This window comes from Protopterus annectens, chromosome 11.part0, assembly GCF_019279795.1.
Source record: "Protopterus annectens isolate FY-2018-M chromosome 11.part0, PAN1.0, whole genome shotgun sequence".
NCBI classification, from domain to species: domain Eukaryota; kingdom Metazoa; phylum Chordata; order Ceratodontiformes; family Protopteridae; genus Protopterus; species Protopterus annectens.
The window spans coordinates 1,546,924,104-1,546,948,542 of record NC_056745.1 but is presented as its reverse complement, the minus strand read 5'-3'; the positions used below and the strand labels follow the sequence as shown (position 1 = coordinate 1,546,948,542).

The 24,439-nt window shown below is 41.8% G+C and overlaps 1 protein-coding gene across 1 annotated transcript in view; it reads right to left on the bottom strand.

Moving 5' to 3' along the window:
• ANKRD16 (ankyrin repeat domain 16) overlaps positions 1–24,439 on the bottom strand; it is a 371,524-nt gene that overhangs the window by 152,350 nt on the left and 194,735 nt on the right. Inside the window, exon 2 of the mRNA XM_044088822.1 lies at positions 18,106–18,326. Within this exon, the coding sequence (XP_043944757.1) occupies positions 18,106–18,326 (221 nt within the window). The remainder of the gene's footprint in view (positions 1–18,105; positions 18,327–24,439) is intronic.

Below are 24,439 nucleotides of genomic sequence, written 5' to 3'. Positions count from 1 at the left end.
GTAATTCCTGGAAAGCTATTAATGCAAACTGGACTGCTAACATCTCCTTCATGTTGATATGTAGATGTTGTAGTCTGACAGGCCACTTGTTTTGTATCCACTTTCCATTTAGATGAGCTCCCCAAGCTTTGTCTGAGGCATCTGTCGTTAAAATCTGACTCGCCTCTGGCCGGGTCACAGAGAGTCCCTTGTTTAGGTGACATTCCTGAGCGCACCACAAAAATTCCTTTTGAATGCAAGGTATTATTTGAATGACAGTGTCCAGATCCTGGCAGTGCTGTGTCCATACATTTTTGAGATACCATTGTAGCTTCCTCATATGCAGTTTGGCATTGGGAAGCACCAGAATACAAGATGCCATGAACCCTAAGGCTTGAAGGACTGTCCTTGCAGTCAGCCCGGACTGATGAGATAGTTGATGGAAGTAAAGGGATAGACTCTTTTGTTTGTCCGGGGTTAAAAAGGCCATCTGGGATGCTGTATTCAGTCTCACACCCAGAAAGCACATGTCTTGAGAGGATACTAGACTGGACTTTATTTCGTTCACAGAATACCCTAGGCATCTTAGCACTGCTATCACATATTCCAAATGATGAAGAAGCTCTTCCCTTCCTTGAGCCAGAATTAGGCAGTCGTCCAAATAAGGATAGATCTGTATTCCTTTTAGACTGAAGAAAGCTATCACTGGAGCCAGAACTTTCGTGAACACTCTGGGCGCAGTAGATAAGCCAAAGGGCAATGCAGAGAACTGATAGTGAGAAGTCCCAGCTCGAAAACGCAGATACTTTCTGCAACTTAGTCTGATAGGAACATGAAGGTAAGCCTCCTTGAGATCCAAAGTTACCATCCAATGATCTTTGCCCAGCAGAGGTAAAAGCTGCTGTAACGTCAACATTTTGAACTTGGGAATGTCCAGATAAGTGTTGAGGATAGATAAATCCAAAATTGGTCTCCACGTGTTCCCCTTCTTTGGTACTAGGAACAGGCGAGAATAAAATCCTAGGCCCACTTCTGGCAGAGGAACTGGCTGTATGGCCCCTAGTTGGAGCAACAGAGAAACCTGTTTGTGAGCCTCTATTCTTTGTTGAGGAGGAACGTCTGGCATGCCTTTGAAAGGAGGCAAGGTATGGAAATAAAACCTGTAGCCGTGGTGTATGATATCCAATACCCATCTGTCCTGGGTAATTAAACTCCAATTTTCTTTGAAAAGCGCCAACCTTCCTCCCAAAGGTGCTGCCAGACGAGCAGGCTCTGGCAGCTGAAAAGGTAGGTCATTGGGTCTGCTTACGAAAGGACTGACCCCTGCCCTCACCCGAAGCCTGTGCAGGAGAACTCCCTGTTCTAGGCCTGAAAGAGCCCTGAGCTCTGCCGTTACCACGTCTAGATCTACCCCTAGACTGGGAATCATAAGAAGGATACGTCCATCCCTTAGTAGGCCAATTTCTACTAAACTTTGGAGGCTGGACCTGCAAAAAATCTTTAACAGTCTGCATAGACTTAGCCTTGTCTTCCATTTTCTTTAAAACTGTCTCAACAGGAGGACCAAACAACACGTCAGATTGTAAAGGAGCATCTAAAATCCTTGTTTTAAGATGTTCAGACAAATTCTGATCCCTCAGCCAGGCGTGCCTGCGAAGAACTGACCCAGTGGCAGCCACCCTAGACGAGGCCTGTACAGCATCAAAACCACATTGCAAAGAATGCTTACCCACCTGTTCAGAAACATGCACTAAATCTTGCAACTCTTTACAATCAATACCTACTGCCAGAGCATCAACCTTAGACTTCAATTGTGAAAGGAGATAGTTTTGGTATTTCAACATGTGAAACTGGCAATTCAGAGCCCTCATAGCAAGAGTGGAAGAAGTATAGACTTTCTTTCCCCATCTATCCAAGGCCCTAGCCTCCTTGTCTGCAGGAACCGGATTTTTAACAACAGAAGCCTTAACACCTTTAGGCCCCTGGCTAACAGTTTCTGGGTCTGCCCTAGGACTCTTAAAAGATACTTATGAGCTTCAGGCACCCTGTAATATCTATCCGGCTTAACAGGAGCAGGAGGCAAAGAATCAGGATTAAGAGAAGCCTCTGTAAAAACATCTTCCACTACATCCAAAACAGGAGGCATAGCCAAAGGCCTATGCTGGGGTAAAAACAGAAATTCCCTAAGCCTTTTCCTGGAATCAGAGAAGTCCTGACCTTCCCACTTAAAATGCTCCCTCATGGCATGAAGAGTTTCTGAAAAAGAAAAATCCTCAGGAGGAGTAGCAGAAGGAGTAGAATCATCCACATCAGAATCGGAATAAGGAGAGTACTCTTGCAAGTCTTCAGCCGAAGACTCTGAAATATCTGAAGCCTGCTCAAAACCCCCCAGCTCAGGCTCCACCCTAGGTCTCTTATCAGGAGGGGGCATAGAACCCCTAATTAAAGTAATCAAATCTTCTGCCATTTTAAGCATATGCTTCTTGGGCACAGTACCTGAAGAGCTAGGGGTAACACCAACTGAAGCCAAACCTGGCCTGCCCCTGGGAGAAGCCTTTGAAACAGAAGGAGAGGGCCTAGCCACCTTAGGAAGGGAGGGGAGTATAGTAACTTTAGAAGCCCCCTCAGCCTGACTTGTCTCCTGAGAGGCCACATCTTGCAATAATAAGGTCTCACCCTGGGAACACAAAGAAACCTCCGGTGGAGCCACCGGCTCCACCGACACCTCTAAAGAACCGGCGTCTGGTACAGACGGTTCTTCTAGCCTAGGCTTAACTGCCTTGTCCTTGCGCTTCGAAGAAGCGGGCGTCGGAGCATCCGACGGCATTTTATAGTTGCACCGCTTCCCAAAGACTAACCTTGCACAATCCAACCTTCTCTTTATAGTGCGTTTATTAAATCTAGCACAAGAGCGGCAGCCAACAACGTCGTGCTCAGGCCCTAAGCAAGGAATACACAAAGTATGATAATCTCTATGCGGTATCTGTTTCCCACAAGAAATGCAATTATTGACTTTTTCTGACATCCGGTAAATGACTGAGGCAAGAAAAAACTAAAATATTCTAACGGGTACTTAGCCAACTTTGAACTCGGTCTGAAACTTCTAAATCGAAAAATCTCAGAACGCCAACCGGCACTTGCAATGCTGCTTCTGCATTGGACCATGCGGCAAAAAAGACTGAGGATATGACGTCGGTCATGCGCATTTGTACCCTGACGTCCTGATGTCAGTCAAATGCGCCAAGACCGACGTCAGCCTTATACTTTGATATTCGGGCCGACCGAGGACAGCGGACTACCCAAGTGTAAGGACTGCAGCAATGTGAGATGAAGAACATCCATAATGTAATAGGTGTTTAGAAAAATTAAGTAAGCAAATGTGCACTATATGAACGTATACTCAAGTCACTCCACAACAAGTACAAATGCGACTCTGTCATTGTCCATGCTGGAGTGAATGACTTGAGACATACCTCCCTGGACTACATGAAAATAGACATGGAAGAGCTCTCGGATCAGGTGGCCTAGGCAGGTACGACCCTAGCCCTGAGTAACATCCTGCCTTCGCCCAGAATGATACCACAGTATAAGGACAAAATGATTGACTTCAACAATTGGCTAAACTTCTGGTGTCATTCTAAGGGGATCCAGTATCTGTCTGCCTAGGACGATATGATCGACAAACCATGATGCTTTGCCAGAGATGGTCTGCACCTGTCACCCCTGGGATTCAGGTTACTGGCTAAAGCTTTCTTCACCCCTATAGTGCCTTTTTTAGGCCAGGTTCAAAGGACAAAACCACCACCGTAACAGATACAAGCATGCAAAATCTGAAGGTAATGCTACTCAATGCTAGAAGTCTAAACCTCAAAATGCATTCTTGTCGAAAGATTTTACTCTTCTAACATATTCTGGAAGAATCACACCAAGTTCTTGTAAGCAAGTAAAACAGCTTTATTTTACATGCATGGAGACCTGCTACATGATAGTAGTATGCCAGCAGTCTGGCTACTTGTACTTTGAGTTCTGCTTTTATAGACCCTTCTGCACGTATACACACGTAGCACACAGAACATTCATTAGAAGTGATAGTTTGATTACTTGTTTTTACCAGCCAGTACCACAGTTATTCTTGCAACATTAACTTTCTTATCAGCAGTTTAAGATTAACTTCTGCATTCCTCAGTGATCAACATTTTCCAGAACACTTCAGTTTGCACGCAGTGAACATTTTTCTGCTTAACCCTTTATATACAGAATACAAAATATGTTGAACTTCAGTATTTTTCCACATTTCCCCCCTTACAACATTTTGTATACTGTTTATTTTACACAATCCCAGATACATTTTATACCTTCTCATAATCAGAAAAATATGCTTTTGTAGCATTGGCAGAGATAACCTTCGATATTATCATTTTGATACATGGTATGCAACAGCAGCCAAGCAGCAAAAATATGACTGCACCAACACATACAGCAATTAAAATGTTCATCAACACAGAACGCCAGTTTCCAAACAGGTTTTGGAAAAAGTCAGTCAAGGGGTTTGGACCAGGTTTAGTCAGTTCAGAAACTTGTTGAATTATTTCAAGATGGCTCTGAATCTCATGCTCGTTATCAGGAATGACGAGCAGCACTCCTCGTGTATGAGAGCGCAAGTACCTCCTTTCGCCGCTAGGGTGAAATCGAGCGCCATATGGTTCTGCAACACTACTGTTCTCATCGCCGTTAATTCATCCGTCACCAATTCTAGTGCTGAAAATGTCGCATTACTCAGAGTCTCTAACAGTTTTGACAGTTTTCTCAGTTCCCAGATGGATTTTACTGTCCCATACGCTGGCAAAATACCAGCCCAAGCAATTACATCATCACCTAGGTCCATATGTGAGAGTCCTTTGCTGCTGACGTGCGCCAAGTCATGGTGATAAATCCATGAACCATCAATGTTACCTATGGGATTAATAGGTTTATTAAGAGAACGTGCATTTCGTATTTTACCTTGAGGAAATGCATTTACATGTCTGATAGCTGGTATCAGATATCCCAAAAAACAACTTCCTGACCAGCCATATGGTAACCATGTATATGCTTTCCTACCACAAATAAAATAACAATCATTCGTTTTGATGGTGATATTGGTTGGAAATTCATAACTCACATTTGGCTTTAGCCCCTTAAATAACAGGCCATATACATACAACATTTTTTCAACAAAACTAGTATCATTTACATTGATGTCTTTTTTTATAGCTCCAAACTTGGTCTCACACTGCCCTTCTAGGGTACAATTATGAACTATTGTCAAATTACATTGGCTCAGCCCCACCTTAACTTTTCCAATCTTTTGAAAACACACTGTTCCGTTTTGGCGCCCCAGAAGAGGCAGCGCCACCTTGTCTCTCAGTGGTACTTCTGTGGTTTCAAACAACAAATTATTCCAAGTATCATTTGTTCCCAGAGGGGCTATCCCTAACATTAAGCCACTATGTACAGTAGGTATTGCAGTACATACCCAACAATTTGAGACATTCATTGAGGATGCATATGCATATTTAATCGCTTGATATGTATTAAAGTTTGGATGCCAGCTGGTGTATTTGTCTCGTTTTGAATGGCTAGCTTCATTAAAAAACAAAAATGGCCAAAACAGAAATATTACAATCACAATAGTTATAAACAATAAAATATTGCAATAGAACCATTTTCTCTTATTCTCATTATTGTCCTTCATGGTTACTGCTGTCTGTTTGTTCCCCAGGGGGATTCAAGTTTTTATCTAACTTAAAATGTTTTACAATTTTACACTGTGTTAGGTGGATCCATGAGGACCTTTCTTTAATCCGAACTGCCGTTAGAGTTGCGATCAACACCTGATAGGGGCCCTCCCATTTGGGGGATGCCCAATTCTTTCTCTTAACGATCTTGACCCAGATCCAGTCGCCGGGTCTGATTTCCGTGATTTTGTCGTCTCTTGAACCTGAAAAATAATCATTCATTAAACAGCTGTTAGTATTGGTCAGCATTTTCCTCATGTAATCTGCTATCTCCTCACCCCCCTCACGTTCCGCAGGCAACAAGTTTTGCCACTGCGGGACATAATAAGGTCTCCCGTACAATAACTCAAATGGGGTGCCTCCTTTTGAGGTGGGAGTTGTCCGCATGGAAAGGAGGGCTAGAGGTAGACAGGTAATCCAAGACTGATGTGTCTCGGCCATGAGTTTTCTTAACTTGCCTTTTAGAATGCCGTTGTGGCGTTCCACCAACCCTGCTTAATGTGGGTGGTAGGCACAATGGTGTTTCAGTTCAATTTGGAAAACTGTAGACAGTTTCTGAATGATCTGATTGACAAAATGCGTGCCGTTGTCAGAGTAGATGCGTGTAGGAAGTCCAAAGTGCGGGACGATGTGATTGACCAAAATTTTAGCCACTGTTTGAGCATCCGGATGTGTCACCGGAAAAGCCTCAACCCACTTAGTAAATGCATCTACTATCACTAACACAAACTTCTTTAGTTGTGCCGGGGTCAATTCGATGAAGTCCATACATATTGTATGAAATGGATAGGGGTGTTGGAAATGATGCCGGGCAACTCTGACCCCTCCCGTGGTATTTAGCACATACTATGCAGGATAGACAAAAACGTTTTGCATATGCAATGAAACCCTTGGTCCAAAAGGTAAGGTGGATAATTCTAACCATAGCTGCAGGGCCCAGATGGGAAGGGCCATGCACGACTAGTGCTGCATACCTAAAAAGATTAGTAGGCAAAACATATTTATTATCTGGTCCCACATAGATTCCTTTGTTCTGTCTAACACCATACCTAGTCCAGCGTTTTTCCTGTACTGTGCTAAGTTCCTGCATGACTTGTAAGGTTTGTAAATCAAACTTATCTGTTGGTTGTAATTCTGTAGGTGTGGTTTCAAGTGGAAAGGTACTGGACATAGCTGCCTCTTTGGCTGCTTTGTCTGCTAGGGCATTACCAAGTGATACCGGGTCCTTAGCACGGGTATGAGCAGCATTTACAGATGGCCAAACCCCGTGGCCGTTGGACGGCTTGTAGTAATTCAAGGATTAGTTCTTTGTGCATGATGTCTTTTCCCGAAGTTGTAACCATCCCCCTATTTTTCCATTGCTGAGCAAACACATGTACCGTAGAAAAGGCATATTGACTATCCGTATAGATAGTGACATTCCTGTCCTCCGAAAGGAGACATGCCCTTGTCACAGCAATCAGTTCCGCTGCTTGAGCGGATAAGTTCCCGGGGAGTGGTCTTGCCTCTATTATCTGAGTTGCAGTAGTAACTGCATACCCTACCTGCGTGGTGCCTGTTTCTGTTTTGCGTGCCGACCCATCTACAAACAGTGTCCAGTCCGCATGTAGTAAGGGTTGATCTTTAAGATCCGGTCTTGGTAGAACTTTAGAATGTATGAGATCTAAGCATACATGCGGGATACCGTCTTCAGCAACGGGTAGCAATGTCGCTGGATTTAAGGTAGTGCATCTCTCAATTGTCATGTGTGGCTGTGATAACAGCATAGTCATACAAGATAAATGTCTGCTAGGTGACAGAAATGTTAACTTGTCCTGCAGAAGGATGACTGCTACGGAGTGCGGGACTTTTAACGTAAGATCATGGAACAATACCAACGTGACAGACGCTTGTACCGCCAAAGCGGCTGCAATTACTGCTTGCACACAGTGTGGTAATGCTCGTGCTACTGAGTCTAATTTGCTAGAGTAAAATGCCAATGGTCTTAACTTATCTCCATACATTTGCATTAAAACAGATGTCATAAATCCCTGCTTGCAATCTACAGTCTGTATAAAGGTCTTACTGTAATCTGGAAACCCCAATGTCGCTGACCCAGCTATCAGTTGCTTGATTCTAGTGAATGCCTGTACTGCCTTGTCTGTCCAGTGCAGCAAATCTTTTGCCGCCATCGGTATTGCAAAAATTAAGTCTGATAGTGGGTGCACTTCTTCGGCATAGTTGGGGATCCAACTACGACAGAAGTTCGTAATGCCTAAAAAGGACATCATTTCCTTTTTTGTAGTTGGCATGGGGGCTTGTAAAATAGCATTCTTTCTACTGTCATCTAATCGCCTGCCCTTCCCAGAGATAGTATAACCCAGGTAACATACTTCTAATTTACAAAATTGTAACTTATACTTATTTACCTTCTGTCCTTCGTGTGCCAGAAAGTGTAGTAGTCGAATAGTCTCGGACTTACAGAGTTCTTCCGTAGTCGCGGCCAGGAGGATATCATCCACGTACAGCAGTAGGTGGCACCCTTGGGCGGGTTGGAACTGAGCCAAATTGGTGGACATCTCTTGTGAGAAGATGGTCGGACTTTTGCAGTATCCCTGCGGTAACCTGGTATAGGTATAACGCTTGCCCATAAACGTAAATGCAAACCAAAATCTACTATCTTCCTGTAAGGGAATGGAGAAAAAGGCATTACTAATATCAATTACAGAAAAGTAGTTATCCGTTGGAAGGATATCGTTCAGCAGAATAGACGGATCCGGGACCATGGGGGCCCGAGGTACCACCGCGGCATTTATTGCCTGTAAGTCTTGTACCATCCTCCATGTCCCATCCGTTTTTTTTACTGGAAATAAGGGCATATTACACGGTGAGTCTGTGCACAGAATTAATACTCCAGCTTTCAAAAGTGCTGTGATTACTGGTAAAATGCCCTCCTCTGCCTTTCTGCTCAAGGGATACTGCCGTTTATGAGGTCTAAATTCTGACTTGGGTGTAATCTTTATCTGTCCTGCCATTCTAATCAGTCCGATATCGTGCTGACCCTGCGACCATAATGAGTTTGGAATCATCTGCAATTGAGATTCCTCCATGGGGGTAAGGAGACATAGTCATAATGTCCCAGGGGATTGTATCGGTTCGTCTTCCCAGAGGTGCACGGTCGGTCTGGCTTGTGTAACCCAGTTAAGTTTTTGAACCTGAACGCCTTTACCTGCCAACTGTTCTGGTGTCCATCCTACCCATTCAGTTATTTTCTTACCCACGAGGTACCATGACATTCCTTCACCCTCCGTGACTGAAATATGTGTGGTTAATTCATTCTTATACAGCAGCTGCATATCCCTTGTTAGGCTACATGTGACTGCAGAATTACCTAGTGTGTCCCAAAAAAGGCTATGCAATACTAGTTTGGTGACTTTAAAACTAAGAAATTTCTTTTCATATTCTAAATCAGGTCTGGCACATCTTCTGTAATACATTGTGCAATGTAATGGATCTGACACCTTCGGATTTTTTATGCCGTATTTGCTTAATGCCAAATTTGTAAGATCCGTCACTACACTCTGGGGGCCTGTCTCTATCAAATCATTACTATACCAGTAATGTAGATCTCCCTGCCCCTCTAATAGCATTGCACTATTTGGTTCAATTCTCCTTGCCACCATCCCAGTGGAGGTTGGGACGGCTGCTATGCCGAACACTTGCATTAAATCTCTTCCCAGTAAATTTACTGGGCAGATTTTTGAAATTATTACTCGGAACCGTATGGTTTGGTTCATCTCTGGGTCGGTAAACCACAGAGGTTTGGACAATGGCTCTTTGTAAATACGACCATTTGCTGCTTTTACAAACACATATTCATCCGAGGTAACATCGGATGATATGGCAGTACTTCTGACTAACGTTCGTGAAGCCCCTGAGTCACAAAGGAATTCTATGTCTCGGCCCTCAACTTGCAATGTGATCACTGGTTGGGATTCCAATTGCATAGTTGATGCTAGTGCTGTTAGATTTACCATTTGATATTCCTTATTTTCTGCCATTTCCTGTCCCCACCCATCGTCTTCACTTGTACCTACTTCCCCATTCTCACTTTCTTCCTTTTCCTCATACCCTCCATCTACGTCTTCCTAACCGTCATATAGTCATGCGGTACCACCGGCAGCAGCCATCGGTTTCTCCGGTCCTCTGCAATCTCTGGCAAAATGTCCCTTCTTACCGCACTTAAAACATTCCCCCCTCTTTTGCCTACCTTCGAAATCCTCAGAATGACTTACGCCTCCCCGTCCTCGTCCTCTTCCCCTGCCACGCCCTCTTCCGCGGTTTGCGGAACCTTGAACTAACATTAAAGTTCCATCTTCACTAACTGTAAATGTCTGGGCTTGTTTATCTTTTTTTTCCTTCAGGTATTTCTCAGCATGTCTAGCATACTCCATAAGGGGCTGTAGATGCGCTGTCCTGTGTGTGATCGTATGCTTTTGTATAAAGTTACCAATGGCTGTCTTGCAGCCCTTTAGGAATGCATTTTTCAATTGCTGTTCATAGGGCGAGTCATTTTCCTGATTTTCTGCCTTAATCAACCCTCTATGAGCATCAAAACATTGTGTGAGACGATGTAGATAATTGTCTACGGTTTCGTCATCTGATTGAACGCATTGATTAATGCAAGTCCAATCTGCCTTGGGCTTCCAATGTTCTTCTATTTTATCTAAGAGAGTCTTTATTCTGGTTCTACACACTTCGGAGTTAAACGGCAAGGCTCCTCCTTCCCCTGGTAGCAGGGGGTCCCAACTTCCACCAATAAGGTGCCAATCTGGTCCTAGGATTTGCCTTATTACTTGTTCAAATTCTACAGCGTTTAATCTATAACTCATTCTCATGCCCCCTATGTCTGTACGGAATTTACCCATATCTACTTTCGGATGGGGAATCCCCTCTACCGCTTTTCGGATGTCATCATGGGTCCACGGTCGGTAGACCAATATTGTAGGACCCTCGCCTTCTCCGCCTGCTTGAGGATTTGCCACTTCTATCAGCGGGTATTCCTCTCCTTCCTGATCTACCTTTTCCTTAATTTTCCAGTGCCCTTCCCTCCTAATACTTCCGCTGCGTAAGTCAAGAGTGTTGTCGGGCTCTCTCTGTAATATAATACTTGGCGTGGGGGGGCCACCCACCAAAGCCTGGTATTGTGGTGGGTCCTGGTCGGGGGGCACCTCAATAACCTGTGCAGGGTCTGGATACTGGATGGGAGGGGCCGAGGGATTCTGGTGACTACGACTGACTGTGGAAGTTTCATTATCTTCCTTTTGAACAAAGTACACATCTCTTTCACTTGAATTACCACACCCTTTTTTCAAATTTTGTTTCCTATGTCTTTTATTTGCTTCCTCCAGCCATTTCTGTGCCTGGGGAAACCCCACCTTCTTTTGATTCCTTGTCTTATTTCCTGCCTGTTTGCGCAGTAATCTTACTAGATTTTGACATTCTGACTTATTTAAACATCCACTAAACCCATGATCTTTTTTCCATTTATTTAAATATTTTACGTTCTTTGGGTGTAAATCAAACATAAACTTTTCATCTTCAGTTTTGTCGTCGCCTTTGGCGCAACTGGTTCCTGTTCCCATTTCTCTTACGAGAAACTATTCCTGTTCCTGAGATCTCTTGTATATGGAATCTATTCACATATACTTCTTATATTTTGAGAAAATTAAATTTCTCCCTTGACTAGTCCCTTAAAATTTAGACAAAAATTCCAATCAGAAACAACAAAAAAAAAATAGCGTTTTGCTCACCTTTGTGATTCCTCCGCACTGTTTCACTGCCACCTCACGGATTGAATCTGGAAAGAGTGACTGGCCTCTAATTTCGACCTGTTTCAGTCAGAGGTCTTTCGTTCGAGGAGAGCCTGATCTCTCTCCACCTGCGCAGGTTTTCAGCCTCTCTTTGTTCGATTCGCGCCATGCAGGGCAGCTAACGTTAGCCAGTTATGTCGAAAGATTTTACTCTTCTAACATATTCTGGAAGAATCACACCAAGTTCTTGTAAGCAAGTAAAACAGCTTTATTTTACATGCATGGAGACCTGCTACATGATAGTAGTATGCCAGCAGTCTGGCTACTTGTACTTTGAGTTCTGCTTTTATAGACCCTTCTGCACGTATACACACGTAGCACACAGAACATTCATTAGAAGTGATAGTTTGATTACTTGTTTTTACCAGCCAGTACCACAGTTATTCTTGCAACATTAACTTTCTTATCAGCAGTTTAAGATTAACTTCTGCATTCCTCAGTGATCAACATTTTCCAGAACATTTCAGTTTGCACGCAGTGAACATTTTTCTGCTTAACCCTTTATATAGAGAATACAAAATATGTTGAACTTCAGTATTTTTCCACAATTCTCTTGAGGCACTCCTAAAAATGGAGAACATCGATATCTGTGCAGTAACTGAGACCTGGTTCATAGCTCCAGAGAGCACCCCTGCAATTCCAGGCTACAACTCTTACCACACTTTTCGGCCACCAAACCAGGACCAAAACAGTAAAGGTGGAGGAGTGTCCATATTCACCAAGGATATTCACACCACCAGGCTAGTTGCCCAACACAATGCATCTGAAATTCTCTAGGTGCAACTAACACTAGGTAAGACTGCAATCCAAATTGTAGCTTGCTACAGATCCCCCACCATGCCCCAAGATTCTCACTACACCTTTCTAAACATACTGGAAGATATTAATATACAACCAAACACCTTAATACTGGGTGATTTCAACTACCCTGCCATTAACTGGGAAAACTACTTGGGTTACCAAAACCTTTTCCCAATGGTTCTTGGAATTCATAAATTCCAATGCCCTGGATCAACTAATCCATTGTCCCACCAGGGGCTCCAATATCCTAGACCTGGTCATTACCAACATGGGAGATAGATGCTCCACACCAGTGGTCCACCCCTCATTGGTCAGGTCTGACCATAAACAAATCACCCTTGACATCCACCCCCACCCCCCAGTAAGGAAACCTCCATAAAAAACTTCTCCAAAGCCAACTTCATGCCACTCAAGTCAGAAGTGACAAACTTCATTACACCCATGCAGATGGGAGCTGAAAGTTCGACTGCTGAATCCTACACTAAGGCACTGTACGAGCACATCCACTTGTGCATGAATCATGCTATCCTAAATAGAACCAAGACGCTCTCCTCCAAAAAAAGGAAGCCAATCTGGTGGTCCCCTGCCATAAACAAACTATACAACAGAAGAAAGAAACGGTTGCAGAAAAGAGGAAAATCCCAGGATGCAAAAAACTCCCTTACCTGCCTCAGTAAGAAGCCGAGATCCCTCTTAAAATCCTCCAAAGCTAGTTACGAAAATAAAATTGCCAAAAATTCCAAAGACACCCACAAGGCATTCTATAGTTATGTCAAGAATCTAAATGGCAATGCTCAGATATGCCCTGAGCTACAACAGAACGGCATTAAATATACTGATCCCAAGGATATTGCCAATATCCCGGCAGATCGATTTAGTGCAAACTTCACCCCCTCTCACCCTCTAAAGGGCCCATCTCAATACCAAAAGATTGCCAAATTCTGGTAATCACGGCCACACAGGTAGAAACCGCACTCTCCAAAGCTAAGAATACAGCATCCATGGGACCAGATGACATCCTGGGCTGTGTACTACATGAACTACAAAATGAACTGGCACCTCACCTAAGTGTCATGTTTAATCATAGTCTCACCTCAGGCTTCGTGCCCACTGAGTGGTGCACAGCTACAGTTATCCCATTCCACAAGGGGGAATCCACCTTGGATCTCAGGAACTACTGTCCCATCAGTCTGACGAGCCTAATCTGCAAGGGCATGGAACTCATTATCATGGAATTTATAAACAAAGACATTGGCAACCTTAAAACACTGGACCCCACCCAGTTTAGGTTCGTGAAGGGACGATCTTGTCTCCTGAACCTGACTGACTTCTTCGAATCAGTCTCCAGAGCTGTGGGCGAGAATAAGGTGGTCCACACAGCCTATCTGGACCTTGTCAAGGCCTTCGACACCATACCCCACTCTGGAATCATAGATAAACTTACTAAGGTGGGCATAAATCCCTATGTCACTCGATGGGTTGCCAACTGGCTTACTGACAGAATCCAGACTGTAAAAGTAGCCGATTCCAAATCCAGCTCCAGACAAGTGACAAGTGGAGTACCTCAGGGTTCATTCCTGGGACCGCTCTTGTTTGGCATCTACTTCTCTGTAGTACAGGCCAACACTAAGGGACTCTGGCTAACAACATTCGCAGATGACTGCAAACTGGGAGCCATTATTGAATCCCCAAATGATGTGGATATTCTACAAAAGGGACTTACAGATGCTTGGTGCCAGACATGGGCTCAAGCTTAATGCCAAGAAATGTATAGTTATCCCCTTTGGGAAAAGCCATGTAACCATGAATTACCACATAGGTGGCAGTACACTAAACACCGAAAGGGTGATGAGAGATTTAAGGACACAGGTGGACAGTGGTCTCACCTTCGATAACCACATCGCCACAACAGTCAGGAAATCCTTCTATGTGGCACACCTCATCACTAAGGGCTTTTCATCCAGAAAAAAGGAGGTCATTGTCCCACTGTACTCATCCTTCATTAGACACATTATAGAATACAACGTCCCGTTTGGTATGTACCTCACAAGAAATCTGCAACAGCTAGAAAGGCCACAGAAATACCTCACTAAAAGAATCACAGGCCTACAGCAGATGCCCTATACTGACCGTTTAAAAAAACTCCAGCTATACTCTGTCGCATACCGTCTACTCAGAGGCGATCTCTGCTTAACATACAAGGCCATGGCAAACCTAGAGCTGTTGGACATGCTACACTTAAAGAAATCCCAATCCATCGAGGCCACACACTCCAGGGATATAATCCTTGTCATCACAATGAACAAAACATGCTGCAGGGATAGATTCCTGACCCAGAGACTCCCCATACTCTGAAATAGACTACCCAGACATGTCAAGCAGAGCGCCTCCTTGGAGCTCTTCAAAAGGAACCTTGAGAAGTGGATGGGAGATAGGAAATTCACCCCGGGGATAACATCAGTTGTCCTGCTAGACAGGGGTCCAGGGAAGTAAATATTGTGGGAAGAAATATCCAGGGAATTGTTATGGCTAGGCTTGTATAGGCCCTAGGGCCAATAGCCTAGTACCAACCTATGAACCTATAGCCTACCATATCAGTATCTAAAATCAGTTAACACTGAAATAGTGCCAGGAATTCAAAGATACTGAAGTGTATCCGTCTAAAATAAACATTAAATACAATTAAAAAGTTAAAAATAAAATGGTAAAAATCAGTCTAAAATAAAAGAAGAGACATTCTTATTGCACTTTGTTGGCATTAATCACTTAAGCTTTGGCAGAGACACCCTAAGTGGGCAGGCTCCAAGTTTCATTTAGCAAAATGTCTGGAAGCTGAAACAACCAAAATATTTTGAAATGCGGCAGAAAGTTTAACAGTTGTTAAGATAGCAGTTGCTGTGTGAACCCTAAAAGAGAAACTAGGAAGCCTAAGATCATGACCAGAGTATACATATGTATGTAATTAGTTAAACAAAATCTGTGACCCACAGGGTTTAAGAAGATGAATTATTAATCCATATATAAAATACAGTAATAAAAAGGAGTGCCGTAAAGGTGATGAACAAAACCTGGTATTAACTGGTAATAATTACCATCTGGATGAAGTACACTCGGGTATAAATTACACTGGACCAAAAATGAGTACAGCGAAAGTTTTAGGAAAGTGCTCAATTAGACAATAACAGCTGGAAGAAAAGAGTACAACAGGAAAAACATAACAAACTTACTGTAAACGCTAAAAATTAAAAAGAAGTTGTCCGTCTAACAAAGTTAATCATATGCTGTCGCTGTGAGTATTTTAGAAAAAATACATTGTGGTTCAGTTTTTAGGCAGAAGAAAACTTTTAATGGGGAAGATACCATTATGTCGGGGGGGGGGGGGGTAGTCGACTTGAAGTGTTATCTGCCATTCTAGTTCCTTCTTTTTGAGCTTGGCATTAATGTCTACATCGAGTAGGTTGTTATCAATTATCTCTACAAAGTGAAACAAGAACTTAGAATGGCTCCATTTTTTATTGTACCTGACCAAAGGATTGGTTTTGTCTTAGAGCTTAATGCATGAAATTTGTTTTGATATCCCCTTTATCGGGGGGGGGGGGGGGGTTGTTGATTGTTTTTTACAAGTAGAATGCTCTGATTGGAAGCATTTGATCCGTAGACCAGCCAGTGTTACAATTTTCTGTTGTTGTACATAGGAAGTTCTTTTTTTTATTTGTTTGGGCAGCAGAAATTGTTTATTTAGCATGTAATGTCACAAAATCTACAGTCTTCTCATTCACATGGAAAGGTGTTTGCTATAACTGGCCTGGCAGATGAGGTCTGGTGTTTTCAAGTCAGTCCTTGACATTCTTTGCCCTGCCATATGTAAAGCTCATTCTTGGACCCAGAATCTTTTAAGTGATGTGATTCTCCTTATATGTGCTCCAGCTGTTTGTAATGATTACTTAATTGTAGTGGGATCTTTGGTGTATTTGAGCATCATGCATCATTTCATTTTTTGTTTTTACTGTTTATTCTTCAAAGATGGAATTATATATTTTTTTTATCTCCCTTTTTGGTAGTTCATCTAGGGTGATGTCCTCATTCAATTTGAGAACCTGGACTAGCTTTAGTAGGCTTGTCAGTTGTCTCTGGTGTTAGCCTCTGTCCAGAAAGTCCTTCTGTAGTTAATCAATGCTGGTCAAGAAGGCTTCTATTTCTTCAGAAAGTCTTGCAATCTGTAACCCTTGAGATTTGACAATATTGCGTTTGATAATATGTGGGAGCATACTTTTAACATGGAGCAAGAAACTGACCCTTGTTGATTTTCTGTAAAGGTTGTTGGCCAAACTTTGGTGTCCTTTTTTTTGCATTTGGTTAAGGCCAGTGAGTTGTGACATGTAGAAAATCCATTGATCTTTCCATGTGGATTTAAGAATGTGAGCACATTAAGTACATGATTGTCATGTCTACAAATATTTTTTCTTTAACCTAGTTACTGCTAGCTTTTGGCAAAAGTAAATGGTGGAATGGAGGATTTCCAGTGTGAAGTAAGAGCATGCAGTTTATGCCATTTTTAACATGCCTATTCCGTAAGCTCTGGTTAAGCTATATGCTAGGGAAGGGAAGTCGTTGTTTCCCCTCTGATAAGAAGATTCAAGAGTCAACTTTCATTACAGGGTTTGGAAAATTTCTGAAGTGAGACAGGGTGGGCCATACTGATTTGCTTTAACTGTTTGGAGGTAAACTCCCCCTCTAAGAGTTATGTTGACATAAGTGAACCCTTCTGATGAATGTGAATTGAGAATTGCAGAGGCAGGGAAAGTCCTGTTTTTCTTTCTCTTTCTTTCTTTAATGCACAAGCAGAGATGGGACTTCATTCCCTTAAAGTTGAATGATTAGTCTTGCTGTCTTATTCTAATGGTTTGTTGTTTGGTCAAGAACTTTTGACGAAACAAACAGCCCACTGATTTGTCTGGCATTGCTGTTTTGCAAAATACTAAATCTTCACTCAAAGGCTATATGTCTGTGGATTGGCTTTGTTTTTGACAGCACAACAAAGGAAAGGTGAACTTTTACAAATGTTTAAAAAAATGACACAGGAGTGTGTTGTATGTTTCATAATCTCTTCTCTTACCACTATTTGTTGATTTTAGGGTTGACTCCCTCATCCCTGCCTTGATATTTTTATTTTCCTAAAAATTCTAACTATTTTAGTATTCTACTTTGTCTCTTCAGTTGCCATAACATGTCTCCTTTTGCTCAGTCATGCTATAAACAAATTCAATGATCTCTGAATATATTTTCCCACTGTTAATACTGTCTGTAATTTTTGCATGCCTTACTGCATTTCTCATTCTCAGTTGCAACTTGCATCCTACTTAAATTTGCATGCTTTCTGCATAAAAGCTCCTTGCTTTGTTTTTTTTAATATATATTCTCTGCACTGTACTTCTTGATAAGCATTTTATTCATTGTGCTCATGGTTTGTTATTATCATTTCTTATTTTATTTATATTTGTTTACCGGGGAAGTGCACAGATCAGTAAAGATAAATTTCAGGTTCACAAAGAAAAAACACAGAAATGTAACAATAACAGAGTAGTTCATACTAATTACCTATCATTGTTTTAATAAAGTCTCAGGCTTAGGGTGTGGCTAAAAAGAGTTACCGGATTAACTTACCTACCCAGTTAAAAAATCAGTATAGCAAATACCTGCTGTGTGAAGAGGAGTTCGGTGGATCTTGCTCTCAGTGTCCCATATGCATGGTGAGGCAGACAGTATGTATGTGATGATTTGAGGGTCCCCTTCTCGACAAGCTATATGAAAACTGTTCCAACCATCTTTATTTTTGAGGGCTGGGTTTGCACCATGCTCAATAAGGTCCTTAATCACGTCCAGATTTGTCTTAGTGCAAGCCATCATCAGAGGAGTCCTATAGGAAAGAACAAAAAAATTTTAAAAACATCCAGTATATTTTAAATATCCACAATATGAAAATACATCATGCCACCCCGTATTGCAAATAACACATGAAAGCACCTCTAAACTACTTAAATTATTTGATTTCATAATCTGTCAGAAAATAAATGTTTATAATATTAACATGCATTTGAAAACTATGGCTCATCTTAACATTCTGTCTTAGATCATAGTTTGTATAATCTACATTTCACTGGCTCACTTGCAGTGCCATTTTACAGCAGTGTTACACTAAGCATGAGAAGATTACACGTATGTGCTTAGTAGTGAACAGTAACAAGGCACAATAAGTACCTATACTATCCACAGCTTTCAGTAACTAGCAGCAGAAGTATAAAACAAGCATTTTTTTTCTATGGGATTTTTGCTCCAGTACCTGTTGTTCATCAGGCCTCCCTCCAATTGGACGTCATCCATCTGTTCCCTTACCCTAGAAATTTTACCTGTTAACATCTCAGGAGCTGTCTAGAAGGGACAACCACACAGGAATTCATGAGAGTGCTTTATGTCCTCACCAGTATCCCAAGAGAGACAGCATCTGTAATGGACTAACTCCCCCTTGGGTGAGGGAACATGTAATCCACATCATCGTGGAGGCCCACAATTCTTTTTCCCATGACAGTGAATGCATCTGTGCACTTAAACTGAAGGCTACCATCAGGCATTGGCTTGATAAGCCTAACGCCCATCCCTGTGCTGCGTACCTGCATAACCAGCCCATACTCAAGAGACCATAGCAGTACATGGTTGGCAATACTCAACCTACTCCAAATATAAGACAGGCATTATCCTTAGATCAGCTTTGCCAGGTGCTGAGCCAGTAATCTAATTCAGTCCCCAGGGTAGTAGCCATCCCTTTATCCCTTTACTCCACTGTAGTGGGCTATAAAACAAACATTTGTCAGTGATGAGCTGTCCTTGAAATGTATGGAAGCATTATTGGTTAATGATGTATGGTCAAAAATGATCACAAGGAAACAACACAGCATTCCTGCCTTGATGACAAAATTAAACTGCTACGACAAGTAATATCAGATGTGCTAATCAAGTGGAACTAGTTTTAAATGCTTCCAAAATGACCACATGAAATCAGTGTATAGCAGTTTTCTCTTGGTAAGTCAGTTATAGTGATTTCACAAAGAACATCATAAGTGATAGTAAATAACTAAACTAATTTTATCATAGCCAAGCTTAAATAGTCTTGCTTTGTAATTTATGGCTGTGGTGGAAACAATATATTGCTTCCTACAGCTCCAGATATCAATCTGGCCACCCAATTCAACTCTTTCTTCTTAGACTCTATCTCTAAACTAACCACATCCTTCTCCAATAACTCCTCACCCTCTATACCTGCATCCCGCCTCCAACCTCCCCCTTCATCTCCTACCTCTCAACTCCCACCTTTCTCCCTAAAACCCATCCCTACCTCTACCATAAAAAAACTCTTGCAAAAGCTAAAACCATGTACTAATGCACCTGATAACATACCCTCATCCTTCCTCAACACAGCTGCCGAAGGCATTGCTTTCCCCATCAGCATCCTAATCAATTGCTCTATCCAAGAAGGTCTTGTTCCCACACTCTGGAAAAGAGCTTTCATCATACCCTTGCAGGAGGCAATAATACCAATATCACTAACTTCTGTCCCATAGCCATCCTTTCTCCTATATCAAAACTCTTAGAAAAATGTATCCATCTCCAACTCCTTCCCTATCTCCTAGATAATAACTTACTAACTTCCACACAACACGTTTTCAGACCCGGCCACAGCACCATGACTGCTCTCCTTTCCTTCCTGGAAACAGTAAATACAGCCTGAGATTCTGGCTCCATTGTATCGACCCTCCTTCTCGACCTCTCTAAAGCCTTCAATACTATATCTCACAGCCTTCTCCTAACTAAACTATCTAACCTAAACTTATCCCCTGCCTCTCTCAATTGGTTCACCAGCTATCTCTCCCATAGGCAACAAGCTGTCAAATGGAAAACAGCCATCTCCTCCTTCCTGAACACACCCACTGGTGTCCCCCAAGGTTCCATCTTGGGTCCTCTCCTCTTCAATATATTCATAAATGACTTCTTCTACTCAATTCCCCATGCCAAACGTATTCAATATGCAGATGATTCTACAATGATCTGCACAACCACATCCATTCCCACTCTTTTAAAAGTAACTCAAGATGCCTTCTCTACCACAGAACAGTGGATGAAAAACAATCATCTAGCACTCAATGCATCAAAAAACAAACTTATGGTATTTACTCCCTCAAAAATCACAACCATTGATAGAAATCTACTCTCTATCATCAGCCAAAACAACACACCTCTTGAACTAGTATCTGAAACCAAATTGCTAGGGGTCCAGATAGATGACCAGCTTAAATTCAATAGCCATCTAGAACAAAACATAAAAAAAACCCACTACAAACTTGGCATGCTATATCGACAAAATCGATTCCTCACTACATCTACTAAGCTCACTCTTGCTACAACATTCCTCATGCCTTCCCTTTTATATGGCGCTCCTCTGCTAACAAACCTACAATCATCCCTCAAAACAAAACTGTCCTCCTGTTATAATAAAATTGCCAAATTTGCCACTAGTCACAAAGCATCTACCCACCACTGTGTATCTCTCCACAAACTAAACTGGCTTGAGCTTCCTAACTATCTCTCCTTTACTCAGCTCACCTTTGCTCACAAACTCATTTTCCATCCATCCCTCTGTCCCTCACTAAGCTCCACCTTTAAAATGCACATGCCACAAAGACTCCTAAAATCTAATAACCAAAATCTGACAGAACTGCACAAAACTCTTCACTCTCCAGGGAAAAACCTGCTGTCCTTTGCCCTGGCACGCCTATGGAACTCCCTTCCCCCCTCCATCCGCACCACTACTAACCTCCCAGCTTTTAAAAAATCTCTACACACGCACATAACATCCTCCTGGGAATGCTCCTGCTCCCACCTCTCATAGCCTAGTCTGCTCCCTACAGGCAACCATATCATATATAACCAGATACTATAAATAAGCAAATGCAATAACGGCTAATAATTCTTAAATTCTACTATTCCACTCAAGATACTACATATTTACTACAGCAATGCTATGTTTGTTATATATAATGTAACCAAGGTAGTCTATTTGCAGCTGCTTAAACATTAGATTCTTTGCACTGTAACCACCTGTCCTCAGTTTTTGTCTTGAACCCACAATTGTCTACATTTGTGAACCACTGTTATAGTTTTGTTACCACTGTTTTTGACAATCTGTTTTAATATGATTGTAAGTGTTAAAGTGTGAACTTCTGTAATCTTTTGTATCTTTGTTTTGGAGCTTTTTTCCCCTGGACTCCACTGAAAACGGGTTCTTCTGGCCCAGTGGACAATCCTGGTAAACCAACTATAAATAAATAAAAATAAAAAATATATAGAATTTTAAAATAATTGAGAGAAAGCAACTTAAAACATTTTAATCTTGATAAAAAATTACACTGCTTTCACAAATGCAGTCATAAGTGACAGCAAACAACTGAAACTAATTTTACGCTTCAAAGAAAACAGAATCATAGGGAAAATGGACAGAGCAGTGGTTCAGAGGTAGCATTGTTGCCTCACAGCAAGAGGTTCTTCGGTTCGATTCTCAGCTGGGGTGCTTTCTGTGTCGAGTCTGCATGTCCTCCCTGCATTTGTGTGGGTTTCCTCCCACAGTTCAAAGACATGCATCTGGAGCATTTCTCCCCAGGCCTTTGCTGAAAATTGGCTTCGTTCCAAGTTGGACTTTCCCAGTAAACAAATGTTAAACAGAAAACAGCATATTGTATTGCTCTTGATAAAACAGCCAATTACATTACCTTCACAAGCACTGCCAAAAACTCAAATAAATAAATATCTTAAACTGTATTTACTCAGGCTGAATTGAAACAGTCTTGTTTTGCAATTTTGTCTCTGTGAAGGGGCAACATGAAAAATTTTAAACTGATCACTAGGAAGCAATATTCAACATTTTAGTTATGATTTAAAATGACACTGTTTTCTATGGTGCTGTAGAAGCATTAACATCAAAACTGAAAATTAATTCATATGATATGAAGCAAAAAATAGAATCAAAGGGAAGCAACAAGCAGCATTTTTGCACTTAACTCTTGAAATCACTGTCAGAAGTGCTAGCAAAAAAATTGAAGCTGGTTTTATCTGAGTCAAGCTGAAACATTCTTGTTTTGCGACCTTCTGTTGTAGGAAATCAACAAACATTTTGAAATAATGAGGAAATGGTACAACAATAAGGAAATGGTACACACTATGTTGTTCTTGATGAAACATTACCTTCAAATGTGTTGAATAGTACTAATAAACTCATGAAAGTGTTTTCACATGCTTCAAAGGAAAGTGATATAGGAAAGCAGGGTATACTTTATTTTCTCAAGTACTGCTTACAAACTAATGAAATTTATACGCTGTTTTCATGCCCACTACCAAACAGGCTATCAAACAAATGAAACCTGCATTACATCATTCAAAGTAAAAGAGATTTTCATTTCACTTGAACTGAAATAACACAATCTTTGCTTTACAGATTATGACTGTGCCAAAGAAGCATATATTTTATTTATTTACTTATTTAACATTTGTTTACCAGGAAAGTCCGATGGGGACAGAGCCCATTTTCAGTGAAGGCCCAGGGAGAAATGCTCCCGACGCATTTCTTTGGAATGTAGGAGGAAACTGAAGCACCCACTGGAAACCTACAAGAATGCAAGGAGGACATGCAGACTCTGCACAAAAGGCACCCCAGTTGAGAATTGAATCGGAGAGCCTCTTTCTGTGAGGCGACAACACTAACCGCTGCAGTGCTGTGCCATCTAGGTGCTTTTTGCCCAACACTCAACAACCATTATGCCTTCCCCAAAGAGTCTCTACACATTCATCCCCTTATACTAGGGAGATCAACCCCATTACACTGTAGGGGCAAAATGCATTTGAAGGGAGACATTATACTAGCAGCATGAGGGTTGCTTATGCCCTTGCCAGCATTCCTGGCAAGGATGATTTTTTTTTTGTATGGCCTAGCTTTAACCCCAAATGGGGAGAATAACTATGTACGTTATTATGGGAACCCATATCTTCTTACCCCTGTACATGCATGTTCCTGTACATGCAGTAAAGAAAGCTATTACTAGGTGGTGCCTTGGTGAGCTGAAGAACCTCCTCCCTGAATGCACTGTGATACCACCCCTCCTCCTATGGGTTGTGGCAATATGCACCCTGCTCTGCCCCCCCCCCCCCCCCCCCCCAGGATGTGTACACCTATCCTTTCCTGCCAGCTCCATTAAGTGCCAAAGCCACTAATCAAACTCGGATCACCTGAGATATAATCAAACTTTTATTTTTTCTGCACCACCAGAACTGGCTTGCACACAGAAGATGAGTGCATCACTTTGCTCTCACAAGTGCTTTGACAAGTGCGAATAAAAAGATGATGACCAAAGGGAAGAAACACAGAACATATTTACCTTGAAAAAAGTCAATTATATTTTCACAAAAGCTGCAAGAAGAGCTGGCAAGTAACTCATAATTAAAAAGTCATCTACTCAATAAGTCCAAATTCAGTAAAAGCAGGACTAATGCTGGTAGGTGTTAGGCAGCTTGGCATAAAAAAACTTTCCCTGCTTACTAGACTTGACCTCTATTCCATAATTCACTGCAAAGACCTTCCTCTCCAGATTTCTAGTATGCTACAGAAAGCAACAAAAACTTGACATAATCCTTTACACCAAATAAGGCAACAGGAAGGTAAAACATGGGTCAGTAGGTTACATATGATGGCTCTGCTTGATCAGACGCACTGCTATAGTAAATATGCTATTGTCTTATAAGAAGCGCTCCATTCTCTGTAACAAGACAGTCTCTCAAGCAAATCCTCTTGAGCCTTGAAAATTACCCATCATAGGAACATACTCCTTATCACAACAGCTCCCAAAGGAAGACCAAAAATTGGCTATATCCAGCTTATACTATATTCTGAAAGAATTCACTGAAAACCAAGTAGCTGCTGTACAAATATAA